This window comes from Rhinolophus sinicus, chromosome 2, assembly GCF_057876585.1.
Source record: "Rhinolophus sinicus isolate RSI-liver-muscle chromosome 2, RSI-T2T, whole genome shotgun sequence".
In the NCBI taxonomy this organism is placed as follows: Eukaryota; Metazoa; Chordata; class Mammalia; order Chiroptera; family Rhinolophidae; genus Rhinolophus; species Rhinolophus sinicus.
This window is the reverse complement of record NC_142502.1, coordinates 20,164,683-20,180,159: the sequence shown is the minus strand read 5'-3', so window position 1 is coordinate 20,180,159 and position 15,477 is coordinate 20,164,683. Positions and strand designations below refer to the sequence as shown.

The 15,477-nt window shown below is 40.0% G+C and overlaps 1 protein-coding gene across 8 annotated transcripts in view; it reads left to right on the top strand.

The window, feature by feature from the left end:
• The first annotated feature begins 7,810 nt into the window (after positions 1–7,810).
• AIG1 (androgen induced 1) overlaps positions 7,811–15,477 on the top strand; it is a 218,631-nt gene continuing 210,964 nt past the window's right edge. For 2 of the 8 annotated variants that reach the window (XM_074333665.2, XM_074333664.2), the window contains exons 1-2: positions 8,133–8,202; positions 8,366–8,523. In XM_074333665.2, the coding sequence (XP_074189766.1) occupies positions 8,148–8,202; positions 8,366–8,523 (213 nt within the window). In that variant the 5' untranslated portion in view covers positions 8,133–8,147. Of the gene's footprint in view, positions 8,524–15,477 lie in introns of all 8 variants that reach the window. The other 6 variants (XM_074333658.2, XM_074333661.2, XM_074333656.2 and 3 more) reach the window with 5 other exon arrangements.

Below are 15,477 nucleotides of genomic sequence, written 5' to 3'. Positions count from 1 at the left end.
GTGGTGAACAGTTGAAATTTGGAAGTAAAAACAAAACAATTTATATTAGCACCATAAAAATGAAATACTTAGGTATAATCTAACAAAATATGTATAAGATCTCTATGAGGAAAACTGAAAGACTGGTGAAAGAAACCAAAGAAGATCTAAATAAAAGGGTATTCCAGCTTATGGACTAGGAGACTCAATGTTGTTAAGATGTCAGTTTTTCCCAACATGATATATCTATTCAATGTAATCCCAGTCAAATATCAGCAAGTTATTTTTGAAAGCTATTTCAAAAGTTTACATGGAAAGGCAGAAGACCTAGAATAGCCAACAGAAACAAAACAAAGTTGGAGGACCGGCACTACAGAATTTCAAGGCTTACTATAAACTACAGTCATCAAGACAGTGTGGTATTATATAAAGAATCGATAAGTAGATCAATGGAATAGAATAGAGAACACCGACATAAACCCACACAAATATAGTCAGCTAATTTTTGACAAAGAAGCAAAGGAAATTCAATTGAGAAAAGATAGTCTTTTCAACAAATATGTTGGAAAAACTGGATGTCCACATGGGAAAAAAAATGAACCTAGACATTACATCTTGCAGAAAAATTAACTTAAAATGGATCATAGACCTAATCATAAAATGCAAAACTATAAAACTCCTAGAAGATAACAGGAGAAAATTGAGGTGATTTGATTTGGCAATGAGATTTTAGATACAAAACCAAAGTCGTGAGAGATCCTTGAAAGAAAGAATGGATAAGCTAGACTTTATTAAACTTAAAAACTTCTGCTCTACAAAAGACACTGCTAAAAGAATGAAAAGTCAAACCACAGACTCGTAGAAAATATTTGCAAAATATATGTGATAAAACACTTGTATGGAGAAAACACACAAAGATTCCTAAAACTCAACAATAGGAAAACAACTGAATTTAAAATGAGCACCAGATCTTAACAGATACCTCACCTAAGAATATATACAGATGGCAAATAAGCATAGAAGATGCTCAGCATCATATATTATTAGGAAATTTCAAATTAAAACATCAATGAAATACCACCAGAGTCCTACTACAATGGCTGAAATCTGAAACACTGACACCAAATGTTGATGAAGATATAGAATGACAGGAACTCTCATTATTGCTTGTGGGAATGCAGACTGGTTCAGCCACTTTGGAATACAGTTTGGCAGTTTCTTACAAAGCTAAACATAGTCTTACCATATAATCCAGCAACTGTGCTCCTCGGTATCTACCCAAATGAGTTGAAAACTTATGTCCACAAAATGATCTGCACACAAATGTTTATAGTAACTTTATTCATAACTGCCAAAATTTGGAAGCAACCAAGATGCCCTTAAGTAAATGGATAAACCATGGTACATCCATACAGTGGAATACTATTTAAAAATAGAAAGAAGTGCATTGTCAACCCATGAAAAGACATAAAGGAAGCTTCAATGCATATTGCTAAGGGAAAGAAGCCAGTCTGAAAAGGCTATGTACTATATGATTCCAACAGTATAAAATTCTAGATAAAACAATGCTATAAAACAGTAAAAGGATTAATAGTTGTCAAGGACTCAGGAAAAGGAAGTGAAGGATGAGTAGGTGGAGCACAGGGCAATTTTAGGGCCTTAGTAAAACTACTGTCTTTGATACTCTAATGGTAGATCCATGATGTCATACATTTGTCAAAACCCATAGAATGTACAACGGAAAAAGAGTGAACCCTAATAACCACAGATTATAACCAGTAATAATGGTCAATTGTAACAAATGTACCATGCTAATGCAAGATAGTAATAATAGGAAAAACTGTGTGTGGCAGGTCTCTGAGATTCTCTGGTTCTTTTCCTCATGCTTACAAGATGGCTGCTGCAGCTCCACTCATCACGTACACAGTGAAACAGGAAACACAGCAAAATATTTCTCAGAAGTCTTTCCAGCAGTTTCTGACTACTCAGAACTGTGGCTTGGCCCAGTTAGATCACTGCATTGCCAAGTAAACTTCCACACATCCTTATGGGTCTCATATCTTCTTCTATATTCAGAGTCTAGCTGTCAGTGATGTAAACAATTCACCTGCTTTTTTGGACAGATCAATTTTTGAGAGGAACGGAAACTGGATGCTTACCTCCTGGGGAGTGAGATGACAAAACTAGTCTTGTATCCAGCAGGCGCGCTTGGTTACCAGGGTCTTCTGTCAGAATGAGGGAAGTGAGAGCTCTCTCAGCTCTCAGTTGGCCAACTTCACAAATAATTTAAACTGGCTTCTAGCACTTGGCAGGACTGCTTGACGCTGATGTCTCTCATGGCAAATCACATGTTTCCTGAAAACAAAATGATGGTGTTTGCTTAATTTTGTCGAACTCCTCTTTCATGGTGAATGTTTATTATACTAGTTTCTAAAATGGACTTTTAACTAGCTCTGAGGATAACTAACACAGAGGACCAATAAATAGACTGCAGACATTTTAGTTGCCTTTAATTCTGGGAATAAGTTGCTCAATATGGTAAGAAGTAGCAACCCATCTCACCACCCTGACATTCCACACTTCCGTGGTATCGCTTTACTACAGAAGCTACTAGTTCCCCCAAAAGTCTTGCCTCAGATGGACAAAGAGTCTGGGTCCCAAGGGAGTAGTTTAATTAGCTGCTTCACATAATCTCAGACTATTGAGGAGTATGCTTCCCATCTGACAAAAGAGAGAGAATGCTCCGTGACAAGTGAGTCCCCTATGGATTGGCTAGTTCCATGGGAAGGGCATCTCAGGGCAATCCCCTGTAAGAAGGTGATGGTAGTTGTGCCAGGGAAGCTCAATGGCCATGATCACCATTTAGTATAATGTGAAAGTGCTTCCTACTTGGCTAAGTATTTGCAAGTATAGGTATCATGCAGGGTGGCATGCAGGGTTTCAGCTCCCGCTCCCCACACAAGAACGCAGGATATGGTGAGGCCAAAAAGAAACAAACACCCACAGAGCCATGGATGGGGGAGTCATACCGCTATAGTCTCGCTGGCAGCTGGGTTGGAGACACAGGAAGCAGGAGCCACACAATCTGCAACCTGCGGTCCGCTTCTCTGACAAACAACCTCACTTGCTAACTGCAATCCGCTCTTGCTAGCTCAGCCACCATCTTCTTGCTAGCCCCCATTTTCTGCTAGCGTAGCCACGGCAGTTATATTAGTGGCCAACGGCTCATTGGTTACAGCTGACGGCCAACTAACCACAGCTGATGGCCATCTAATCACAGTTGATGGCATTTACTACCTGAGCCAGCACCATTCCACATAAAGCCAAGAGCCTGGAAACTGCACTCCTGGCTCTGTCCCCACAATAGGTATCCTTAGAGAATTTCTGCCAGAGCTGGGCCTTGAGAGATGAGTACAAATTCAACAGATGGAGAAGGTGGTATAAATTATTAGTGCCCAAGAGGCAGGAAAAAATAAAAGTAAATGTTGAGTTTTTTGGGGGAAATAAGTATTCCTATGACAAGAATTCATAACGATTTGAAAAGTTGAAATCATGAAAGTTGAAATCCTGGGTTAAGGTCAAATTAATCATGGAAGATGTTGAACAACATGCTGAGGAAGTGAGATTTCCTGTAGGCCATCGGAGTCACTGACTATTTTTTAGGACAGGAATAATATAATCTGACCTATAGTTTCAGGAAGATCATTTGATTGACAATGCTAAAGAGATACGGTGATGCAAGGACAGATGCAAGTTACAGAGCTTATTGAATAAGAAAATAGCAGTAGAAATAAAAATGAAGGCTCAGATTTGAGAAATGTTGCAGAGAACAAATCCCTGGAATTTGACTATTCATTGGATGTTGTGGTAGAAACAGTTAGTGATCTCTCCCCATGTCTGTTTTCTCCCCTGTATTAGTGTCCTAGAGATGCATTAACAAAGTGTCACAAAACTGCATGGCTTAAAACAACAAAAGTTTACTGTCACATAGTTCTGGAGGGTAGACATCAAGGTGTCAATAGGGTTGGTTCCTTCTGAGGCCTGTGAGGGAGAATCAGTTCCACGCCTGTCTCCCATCTTCTGGTGACAGTCATTACTCCAATCTCTGCCTCGGTCTTCATGTGGCATTCTCCCTGTGTGTCTGTCGTCTTATAAGGTCCCCGGTCACCTTGGATCAGAGACCTACCCTATCCCAATATGATGTCATCTCTTAACTAATTATCTCTGCAATGACCCTATTTCCAAATCAGGCCACATTCTGAGGAACTGGGAATTAGAACTTCAACATATCTTGTTGGGGAACACAATCCAACCCATAACATCCCCCTTCCATAAAAATGGAGCCCTGACTTAGGGCTGAGCAGCCCCAGGTTGGAGGCTTTTTTCCTAGCTTTGGCCACATGGAAGGATGCTGGCCAGCGAGATGAAGGTGGAATTGTTGGCAGCTTCTTCTGCAAACTTTCCTTAAAATACAGTGCACATGTGCCTTTTTGACCTGTCTTCCTGATTTCCTCAATCTTGCTTTAGGAATAGGGTTGTCAGCTACAACCAAAGTCATCTTAAGGCTTACAGATGATGAGACACTTACAGTGACAGGCCTTGGGTAAGGTGGACACCCTGGGTAAAGTATTAACACAGCACTCTTTCAAAAGGATAATCCAAAAGTCCCTACCTACAGCTGATTCTAGCACACAGGTGTGCATTTTATTTTTTGGCTGACACAATTTAAAAAAATTTGAATTAAAATGTATTAGGTACGGCACTTACTCTAGTTTGTTATGGACCCAATCATGCCCTATTACCTTACATCTAGGTCTGCTTAACTATGATATATGCCTGGTCTCTGAAGGATTTGAGTTGAAGACCTCTGAAATATCTTTTAATTATCTGTTTAACATTTTCTTAGACTAGAGGTTGAAAGCTGTGGAGAAGAAAGACCCCTGGTGGTGGTGGTCTGCCTCTTCTCTACTACCCAGAACAACTGAGTTTTGTCCCAAAGTCCTATATGTACTCCATTCAGCAAAACAAAAGCTCTACCATTGCCCTGACATCCATTGGGGAGAAGAAATTTAACAATTTACTGTTACTCTCAAATACTTTATATGGTCTCTCTCACCAGTTACCCATCCACCAAAGTAGTTTATGAATACATTTCTTCCAAGACACACAGTTTTCTTCCTGAACAGATTTCTGGTAAGTGGATTACCTTCATCTTGTCACACTTCCAGGGATATTTTAACACCTTTAAGAGACTGGCACCCTCAGGCCGTCTGGCTCTGTCATGAGGTTTCTAACATATCATGCGGGTGCGGTTTCCAGAGACTGGGGACACTGCAGACCAGACAACTTTTGGGAGGCTTTTGAAATGAGCACAGTGACAACACATAGAATTTGAATCACCCTAAGCCAACCATGTGGCCTGTTCAGAGCAGGAAGACCACACCCTAGATCCCGAAGTGGGATTGTCAAAGTGGATGTATACCACAGCCTGCCTGCGGGACGTGCTGCGTCTGGATGTACGCACAAGATGACGAGAGAATGTTCAAGCAGGATGAGTGAGGAACCCTGGCAAATGCAAAGGCAGATTTGAGGGAGTGTGGGGGTCCGGGGGGATGTTTCAGATCTGTATGAGATCTAGATGGTGACTCTCACCTAATCTCCACATTACTTTTTCAAAAGCTTTTCAATGACTCTCCACAGAATCCGTGGTATTTAGAAATCTCCTGACTTAAGTCATAGAGTTCCCTACAGCACGGACACTGCATCTGTAAGGCAGCAACAACTGTTGCAACCAGCAACATTAGCACAACTGTTATTAGCGGATGCTCATTTGGCCTATAAATAACAACTCTGCGTGCTTAACAGTGAAAAAAATCTAACTAAATGCATTGGCACTATGTTTCGTACCTAAGGCAATGTAAAAAATCTGGAGTGAGCCTCAGTTGTTGGAAGAAAGGGTGATTTTCACCTACTTCTTTCCCTTAAATCTTAATCTTTCCCAACTGCCCTCTATGGCAAAAGAGCTTTCCTTGGCTCAAATCATATAAACATATGTGAAAAAAATATACTCATTAAGCTGGTTTCTTAATGAAAGGGTGGTTTCTTAACTGGTTTTAAGCTACAAATAATCCTTAAAAAGTGGCTTTCTCAACTCAAAATGCATATATTACAATGTATTTATAGTGGTAAAAAGGTGGAAACAACCCAAATATTCAAAAACAGAGAAAAGATTATGCAAAATATATGTTCATATTATGTCATGCTGTGAAATCATTAAACATGATTTACAGAGTTTTAAATAATAAGGAACATGCTTATTAAATTTCAAGCAAGAAAAAATCTGCTTGATGTAAAGTGTTACATGGTATGTCACAACTAGCTAAGTCTGTATTGTAAAGAAACTGGCAGGTATATACTGAGATATTTGCAGTATCTTCTCTGGTTGATGAAAGTGGGGTAATTTTTTTTAACTGTTCTATTTTAATATAATAAATATGCTACTTCTATAATGAAAGAAAAATAAGCAACCCAAAGGTATCATTTCTACTATACTGAGGGTATTTTCCCATGCCCTAGGCTCTCAGAGGGACACATCCGAACTTGTATCTTTGTGGTGCAGACACATGTGAATGGGGAAAATAATTTGCTCAAATATATTGATTTTGTTAGAAAATGCTTATCTAATGTAAAAACTAAAAGAAAATGCATAAACATTGAATATTGTACGGATATGCATAAACACAATTCTTCATGCATTTTTAAGCAAAGACCCATGGCTATATGAAGTTGGCTTCTTGGAATACAACATAAGGGAGATACAGGGTCCCATCTTTTCTCAAATTAACAAGGATTATCATCACCTTTCCCCTCAAAAAAAAAAAAGAAAAACTACGAGGATGTCACATGAACTCATAAAATTTTATTAAGGACCTAGTAAGATAGGTCTTCACTAGATCTACTTTTTAATTTTGCAATCTTATAAACGTGAGACATGGATACACAATTTTAAAAAAACAGACCCAACTTTTAGATGGAAACTATACTTCGTTAATAATGAATAGTTTTAGGCTAGCAGAATCTTAGAATTATCTTGATTTTTTGTGACATCATTTCTATTAGCATAATTATAAAGCCAATTTTTAAAATCTACTGGGTTTCTTTATTTTGTTTTAGAGCTTGATTGCAAAAATCCAGGCAAACATTCATGAGTTTCCACACTCTCTCACTCTGCTTTCCCTGCACCCTCCCTCCACAGTTTCTGACTCAGAGACTATTTAGAGAGAACACCTGTTTTAAATGGACCCACAGGAAATACCCGTTTTCTTTTCATAATTTGACCCTGCAGCTGGTTGGCTGAAATGTGATCATGATTTAAAAAAAAACAAAACAAAAACAATGCTGCCCACAGACTGATGCAACTCCAAGGTGACAACATTTACTGGAAGGCAGAGGGAATCCAGTTTGTATTTATTTTCCTTCCATTAAACCCTGGATATGTACTGTAGGAAAAAAATAAGTAAGTAAAAGGGCAAAAACAATTTAACCCTCAAAATATTAGTATTACACACACAGGTTTTACATCCAAACTCAGAATGATTTGCTTTTAAACTGAATACAATCTTGTAACATAAACAGTTACCTGACACTTTCTTTACAACCTTTTATTTGTAAACCTCTTGTCAAAAGTTCACAGTCCGTCTTGTCATATATTAATAGGATATTTGTAAATTTTCTATGGAAAGTGCAGGGCACTTCATCTACTGAAATAGAATTTATAAGGGAATTTCATAGTGATGGAAAGTAGCGTGACACTAAAAATCCAATTAGGTTCAAAATAAAGCAAGTCATTCTACTGGTGTCCCAAGTGCTACCCCACGTTCACGCTTCTCCAGTTCCTCAGCACCGAGAACCCCACTTGGCCACCCCAGGGAACTCCGCAGCTCAGTGGGAACGGTGGTCGACACTGGGGTCCCCTCTTTCAGTGCAGGGTTCCCGACCTGCCGCCCGGCCGCGCACCCTCTCCACTAGACTGGTGCGACCCGCGGCGGCCACCAGAGCTCGGCGCGCCCTTCCCGAGCCCTGGTTCCAGTCCGGGGCGCCCCCTCCACACTCCTGGGACACCTAGGGGGCGCCCCCGGCCGGGTCTCCTGGGACCCCGAGAACGCAGAATGACGGAGATGACGAAAGAGCTGACGCCACGCCGCCCGCCGGGCCCCGGCCGCCGTTAGAGCCTGCAAACGCTGCCCCGCCCGCACAGGTCGCTCCGGCACTCGCGGTCGCGCCGGTCCCGCGGGGCGCGCCCCGCCTCCGCCCCGCCCCGTCGCGCCGGGCTTCCCACGGCGCGCGCCCCGTGCCTTCCGTTCTCTCTCCTGGCTGCCCAGCTCAGTGCAGGCCTTGGCGAACATGGCGCTTGTTCCTTGCCAAGTGCTGCGGGTGGCGATTCTGCTGTCCTACTGCTCTATCCTGTGCAACTACAAGGCCATCGAAATGCCCTCTCATCAGACCTACGGAGGGAGCTGGAAATTCCTGACGTTCATTGATCTGGTAAGGCCGTCCTCCCCCTCCCCCGTCCGCCCTGCACCCGAGCCCGAGTGTTTGTGGGTGTGTGAGCACCTGCGCGAGAGCGCGCCTCCAGCTTCCACCCCTGTCCTCGCCTCTTCCCCAGTGATTGCGTCTAAAGGCCTGGCTGCCCCCACAGTACCCCCTCTGCACCAGCCAACGTTTCCCGGTGATTGGGGCACGAGTGGAGGTGGGGGGCAGCCAGGTGGTGGGGTATTTGGAGGGAAACACAGACCTACTTCTAAGAGGTGATACGGAAAGATTCTCAACTTAGCAAATGGATTGGACGACCTTGATCTTGAGGGGCCAGGCCTCAGACCCCTTCGCCCCCAAGGTGCTTTCTGGAGCACCCATCGTGGCATCAAGTTGCAGCACCAGAGAAAACTGGGTACTGTCGAATTACTTGAAGCTTCCTCTGAAAGGACCAAAATCCTCTTCACATAGAAGCACCTAATAAAGTTGTCTTTTTTGCATCTGTTTTTTTTTTTTTTCCCCCATTGTCAGTAGTTTCCTTACAACCTTTTACCCAAAAACATTAGGGGAGAGAGATTTTAAAAATGCATTTCCAGTGTGACTTTACACTCTTCTTTATCTTCCCATGTAAACATTTGCAGTAGTTTGCATAAGCAGCTCCTCTTTTGGTACAACATAATAGCCTTGACCGCTACTGTTTGTTTGTTTGCTTTGTCAACATGCCCACTTCTGGCACTAAAAGGGCCAGAAAATCAGAACATGAACATACGCCCAAGAATGACATGAGGTGGAACCTAGGAAAAGTGACTAATGTAGACTGGGCCCAACACACTAAAAGATGATCAAATGTGGGTTCAAACAAAAGCAACCCATGCTAAGAACTACAGAAACTGTAGCACCGGCTCCTGGGACGCCAGAACTGTCCGTCCAAGATCATACATGAGGTTGACTATACAAGCAAGATTATCATCTCTAATTGTTGACCCTCCATTTTGATGAAGAGAACTTGATACCTGTTTTCAGATCTTTCCAAAGGCTTAGTATTCTTCAAAGAAATACAGTCCCAGGGTTTTAATTGAGAAATACCACCTTGTATTTGTGTCATGTTAGATACTTTCAGAGAGGAATTTAAGTTCTTTTTCCCATCAGTCTTCAAACTGTGCTCGTACCCCAGAGCACCAAGACTTCCCAGGTCATGGAGTGTTTCAAGGGTTTCAATTTTCAGATCCTCAACTTTCATCTCTTTCTTGAAACTGATCTGCCTGTGAACATGGGTGATGCCTGCCTGCCAGTTCTTTTCTCTTCCTCCCCATTCATCCAGGGGACAAGCACACGACAGGGCTTTGTGCTGTATTTATCTTTCCTTTTAGCATTCAGAAGATAGATGATTGTCACCAGGAACATCTTCATATTTGATTGAAAAACGAAGTCAGACTTGTTTTGACAGGAAGTCTTATTGGGTTGATTGGCTTATCAACGAAGATTGGTTCTGCCAATTATGTTATATAGCAGACATTTTCCATAGATTGAGTGAGTGAAATCTGCAGCCCTGAGGTTCTGATAAAAATGTATCAGAGCATTAGAAATCATGACCCTTTTTCAAGTGTTTAAACTTACATTAAAAATGTTTAGATATTACTTAAAAATATGTGCATAGGTTTTCAGAATTCTTTAAGGGGCTATGTGAACAAAATTCCTCTTAGATCACTACAGTATCCCATTCCTCAGTCAGATGTCACTTAGAGCTGGTCCTTTTGAGTGTCACCAAGGAGCAGTGTTGAGCTAAAATAACTAATGGAGCCTCCACTCGAGCCACAGGAACTATAAACAGTTCTCAGAAACAACTTCACCTTAAACGTAGTTTGGGGAAAGCAGAGGAGGGGGTCAGCAGGTGAGAGGGATAGAAATTGAAGTCGGTTAATTCATGAGAGATTACTGCTTCTCACGTTGGCACTGCTTACTTCGTTAAAAAACAAGACTCAAGAAACAACATACCTCTCATAATCTTTGTGTGACATGAAACTGTAGTAGAGCCAATTTCACTCTGTTTAAACTATCATACAGTTTATAGTTTAGCGTGTGATGATTGGACTTGCCTATTTTAAATAATGATCATCACAAATATAGTTTTGTCCATCAGAATTCAGGCATAAATTCAAAATTGAAACTTTTATTTTGTTTTCATATTTAGACTCAGTTTGTATAGGGCCTTCAGCCAATCATTCAAACCTCTTACTCTCTGTGGCTTCTGATTGAAATATAATAATTATCTTTAATCAAGACTTCCTAGAAGAAAGTATGTCAAGAATATATTCATAGAAACACACAACAACATATTATTTTTAGAGATTTAGAGTCTTTAGAGCTTAAGCATATTGTACAGCTGTTAAAACAACCAACCTGTCAATCCCTAGGAATGGCATGAAAAGATTAGGCTACTATAATTCACCCATTTAACTTTTCATTTTTTTCGTGTTGAAAAGATGGAGTAAACTTTATTGCTTAGTGCCTCGGGCAATTTTAATGATTCTTTGCTCATTAGAGCAATTTGGGAAGAGGGTTTAGCTTCTCAAAATTGTTAGTAGAAGGCCTGTTTTCTAGTCAGCTTGGACTGCAGAGAATCTGGATCCTTACCCTGGCGGCCACAGTCTGATTCCATGGTCCATGGCATAAGTTGGGAGTCTCAGGCGACATGGTATCCAAGAGTAGACTGTTAGGTGGCAGTGGCCATTCCAGCTGTATCCATATCTTTCTTTGAGTATGAGAGTCATCCCAACAGAAAGAGAGCTCATAGTTAAAAACTGAAATGCAAGTTTTTGCTCTCAGTAATTTTATACTGTTATTCCCCAAGAGCTCCTCTTCCTAGCATTGAAGAGAACTACACTATAAGGACTAACTATAAAAGAAAGTGCTTCAAGAAAATTCATTAGTCAATGGAAATGGTGGTAGACAGAATAATGGGTCCCCAAAGATGTCCACGTCCTAATCGCCAGGACCTGTGAATATGGTAGGTTACCTTGCAAAGGGGAGTCAGCCAGGATTATCCAGGTGTGCCAATGTAGTCACAAGGGTTTTTGAGGGAGGTGGAAAAGGAGTCAGGTGGAGGGGATGTGACTGCTGAAGAAAGTCACAGAGAGATGCAACATTGCTGGCTTTAAAGATAAAGGAAGGGGCCAAGAGCCAAGGAATGTGGCATTGTCTAGAAGTTGGAAAGGACAAGGAAATAAATTCTCCCCTCAAGCCTCCAGAAGGAACACAGCCCTGCTGACACCTTGGTTTTAGCCCAGTGAGACCTATTTTGGACCTCTGCCTTCCAGATCTATAAAATAGTAATTGTATGTTGTTTAAGACGCTAAGTACTGTGTTTCCCCGAAAATAAGACCTAGCCGGACAATCAGCTTTAATGCGTCTTTTGGAGCAAAAATTAAAATAAGACCCAGTCTTATTTTAATACAATACAAGACTGGGTCTTACATAATACAATATAATATATAATATATAATATAATGTAATATAATACTGGGTCTTATATAACATATAAGACTGGGTCTAATATAATATAATATAATACTGGGTCTTATATTAATTTTTGCTCCAAAAGATGCATTAGAGCTGATAATCTGGCCAAGTCTTATTTTCAGGGAAACTCGGTAATTTGTTACAGCAGCAATAGAAAGCTAATACACTTGGCTTTGAATCCTCTGACCTAGGGGAAAAAAAAGAAAAACTTAAACGTATTTATCTAGTGACTCAACTAGTTCTTTATGTACATTAGATAACTTGTTAATTTTAGATTTAACCAAAACACAGGTTTTTGCCTACTGCATGTATTAAACTATGCAGAGGAGACATACATGTAACAGTGGGCACTATGAGAATCTATAAAAACAACATTGGAAAAACTAGGTCTCTAAAATATTTTAGAGACTATCCTGTAACATGTCGTGCTAGGAGAAGGAATACCCTTAACTGGAAATCAGCTGGAAAGGAAGATAATTTAAACGAACTGATGTTCAAATATTTTCTTAACAGATACTATAGCTCAGGCAGATTCATTCACTTATCACTAATTAAAGGATAGTTGCTACCCCCCCTCCAAGTTACATAACAGTTGGCTCCAAAGATGATAAAAATGAAGAATCAGAATAAACCAGCATAAAGGAAAAGGCAACCGCATGTTGAGGCCTCAGAGCAGTACTGGGGTATAATAGGTGTTTGTAACCATTGATCACATGGAATCTTTCTCGTGCCAGATTTTCAAGGAACATTCCCTTCTTGTCCTATCTCCTCCTAAAACATTCAAAATAATAGGGATTTTTGAAATATATCAACCGGAACTTTATTCCAATGTATATGGTAGAGTGTTTAACACGCATGAGCCAGAATCAACTTCTTTTGAACAACACGCATTGGACATTTGTTACTAAAAATTAATAGTGACGTTGGATTTAGGACACTGGATTTTTGAAGACTGAAACAAAACCCTGGCTATCCCATTTGCTCTAGTTTGCGGTATCCACCATTTTTGAGAGTTACCATCTCTTAAGGCTGCCTTTTACTTACTGTTCTTCAGGTACTGACTTGTCATTCACGCATGGAGAGTAGCTTGTTTAGGTCCTGCCTCCTCAAAGTCTGGTCTGAACACCGAGCACTGACCTCATCGGCGGTCCTGCTAGAAATGGGGGACCCCTGGCTCCATCCCTGACCTTCTAAATCACTTTAATAAGATCACGTTAATAAGATCAATAACACTTTAATAAGATCATGACTAGGTGGTTCGTCTGCACATTCTAGTGTGATAGATGCTGCTGTAGGCAACGCCATTTTCTGTTTTGTAATTTAACATGGAAGAGTTTGGAGGACACAGCCTCCATGTATTAATTCTGCCTACTGTATTGAAAACATTTAAACGTATTTCAAAATATGTTGAAGGTGACTTTTACTGTGACATAATTAAAAACATGTTGGAAAAAATGACAACTTTAAAATAAAAGGAGAAAAGTATGTGTTCGGCACCTGGGATAAGTTACTTATTGCCATTGTGAAACAAACTTAGCTAATCTTCAGGGCAAGCAAGGTGAAAAGGAATACACATTTGGTCGCATTGTCCCTAGAGCTGGCATAAAGGAAGTTCGACAATTTATCAGGAGAAATAGTTCTTTCTAGGCACTGACTTTTCAAGGTTATTTATTACTCAGATCGTCATACAAAGAACATCGAGAAGCATAGTAGATAATGACTTTGATTGGTTTTTAGCAAAATATATAGAAATGTTCTTATAGCTGATGTTTCTTATGTCATGATTTTATGAAAGCCAAAGGCAGAGTGTTATATTTTGATTGGGTGAAGGCATTTTTGTACAGGTTGAAGACAATATAATCTTGGCACGTATTTTTGTGTCTAAATCCATATCACAAAAGAATTTAAGAAAACTACAGAAGGATAAATAAGGGCTCAGATGTTGAAAAGCTTGGGGTGTTTAAGGATCAGGAAATGGTCAAGTATACCAGGAGGATACGTTTTCTGGCTTTTAGACATACTAAGAATTTTTGACATTTAAAGAGGCAGAATAAACTGCGTAAGTATATTAAACAATGCATTTGAATTTGTCTTATATTTACTTATATACTTATAAGAAAATATTCTTGACTCTAGTTCATGGCTTAATTTTAAATAAGAAATAAAGTGTCTTGAGAAGAGATGCTGTATGTCATTAAGTAACTATGGATGGCACTTAGCTTTGCCACTCAAAACCACAGCGTGTCACGTGAAGGCCAATAGTTCATTGAGTACTCAGTGAACAAAATGAGGTGGGTTATTTGTTTCTTTGTTTGTATTTGGATGTTGTACAAAGGGTGAAAATGCAAAAATTTTTTTCAGTAGTATCAGACTTGACTCTGAAATGTCCACGTAAACTTGAAGCATTAAATAATGCTTTTTCCTAACCTGGGGAAAAATTGTGAATACAATACTTAGCATAGAATCCTCTTCATCTTCTTTGAATGTGTTTCTTTTGGATCAAACATAAAATAGGGGTCTGGTTTTGTCAGAGTAGGGGAGATAGTTGAGGATATAATCACTCATTCCCTTTCTTAGTTGCAAGTGTTATTGAAATTATAGCAAGTCATCTGATCACTAGTTGAGGTCACTTCTTTTCCCATCCCTGCCATCCCCCACGTCTGGTATAACATTTAACAAAATTGGTAGCTGCTTTGAGGGTTTTCATTTGTTTTTCTGCGTTCCCCTGAAATGTCATATGTTTCTGTGGAAGCGTGAACAATAGTACAATTTTCCATGTTGAATCAGATGTTCCTGTGATCCAAGCATGCTTGGGAAAATCTTACTGCTTAGGATTCCATAACAACAGAGCTCTCTTTTGTGTCTAGCAGCCTATGGCTAGTTAGCCAAAGGGCTCACTTCTCACTTGCAGGGCCTTCCTACCAGAGTACAGTGAGCACAGAACTCTATTTGAATGTGAGACATCCCTTGATCAGATCTATTATGGAGCAAAGATATGCAGTGTAGCTTCGATGAGCTTGATCAAGATAGTCCAATCAAGAATAACCACAGATACTGCTGGAATTTGCAAAGTGGCAAGAACACTGTCATTTTGAACCTTGAGAAAATGGGATGTGTTTGTTACAGTTCTTGAAGCCTGGCATTCTAAAACGTCACTTAGCTAAGAGGCTAGCCCTTCAGATTGACTTATATTTAGATGTGTCAGGCGGTTATAATTTAAAATTTTAATTTCAAAAGCAATGCATAGAATTATAAAAAATTTGTAGAATACAGGAAACCCAAGGGAAGAAAATATATTCCATTCTAATTATCCTCAATTTTCTGTGCTTCTTAGTGTTTTAGTGCTTCAAGATGGTATTTATTTCAGAACTTTATACACACACAGAGAGTCAGACTGCAGTTATATATACCGGTGGTGCCAAAAAAATGTATGCGCATGACTTGGAT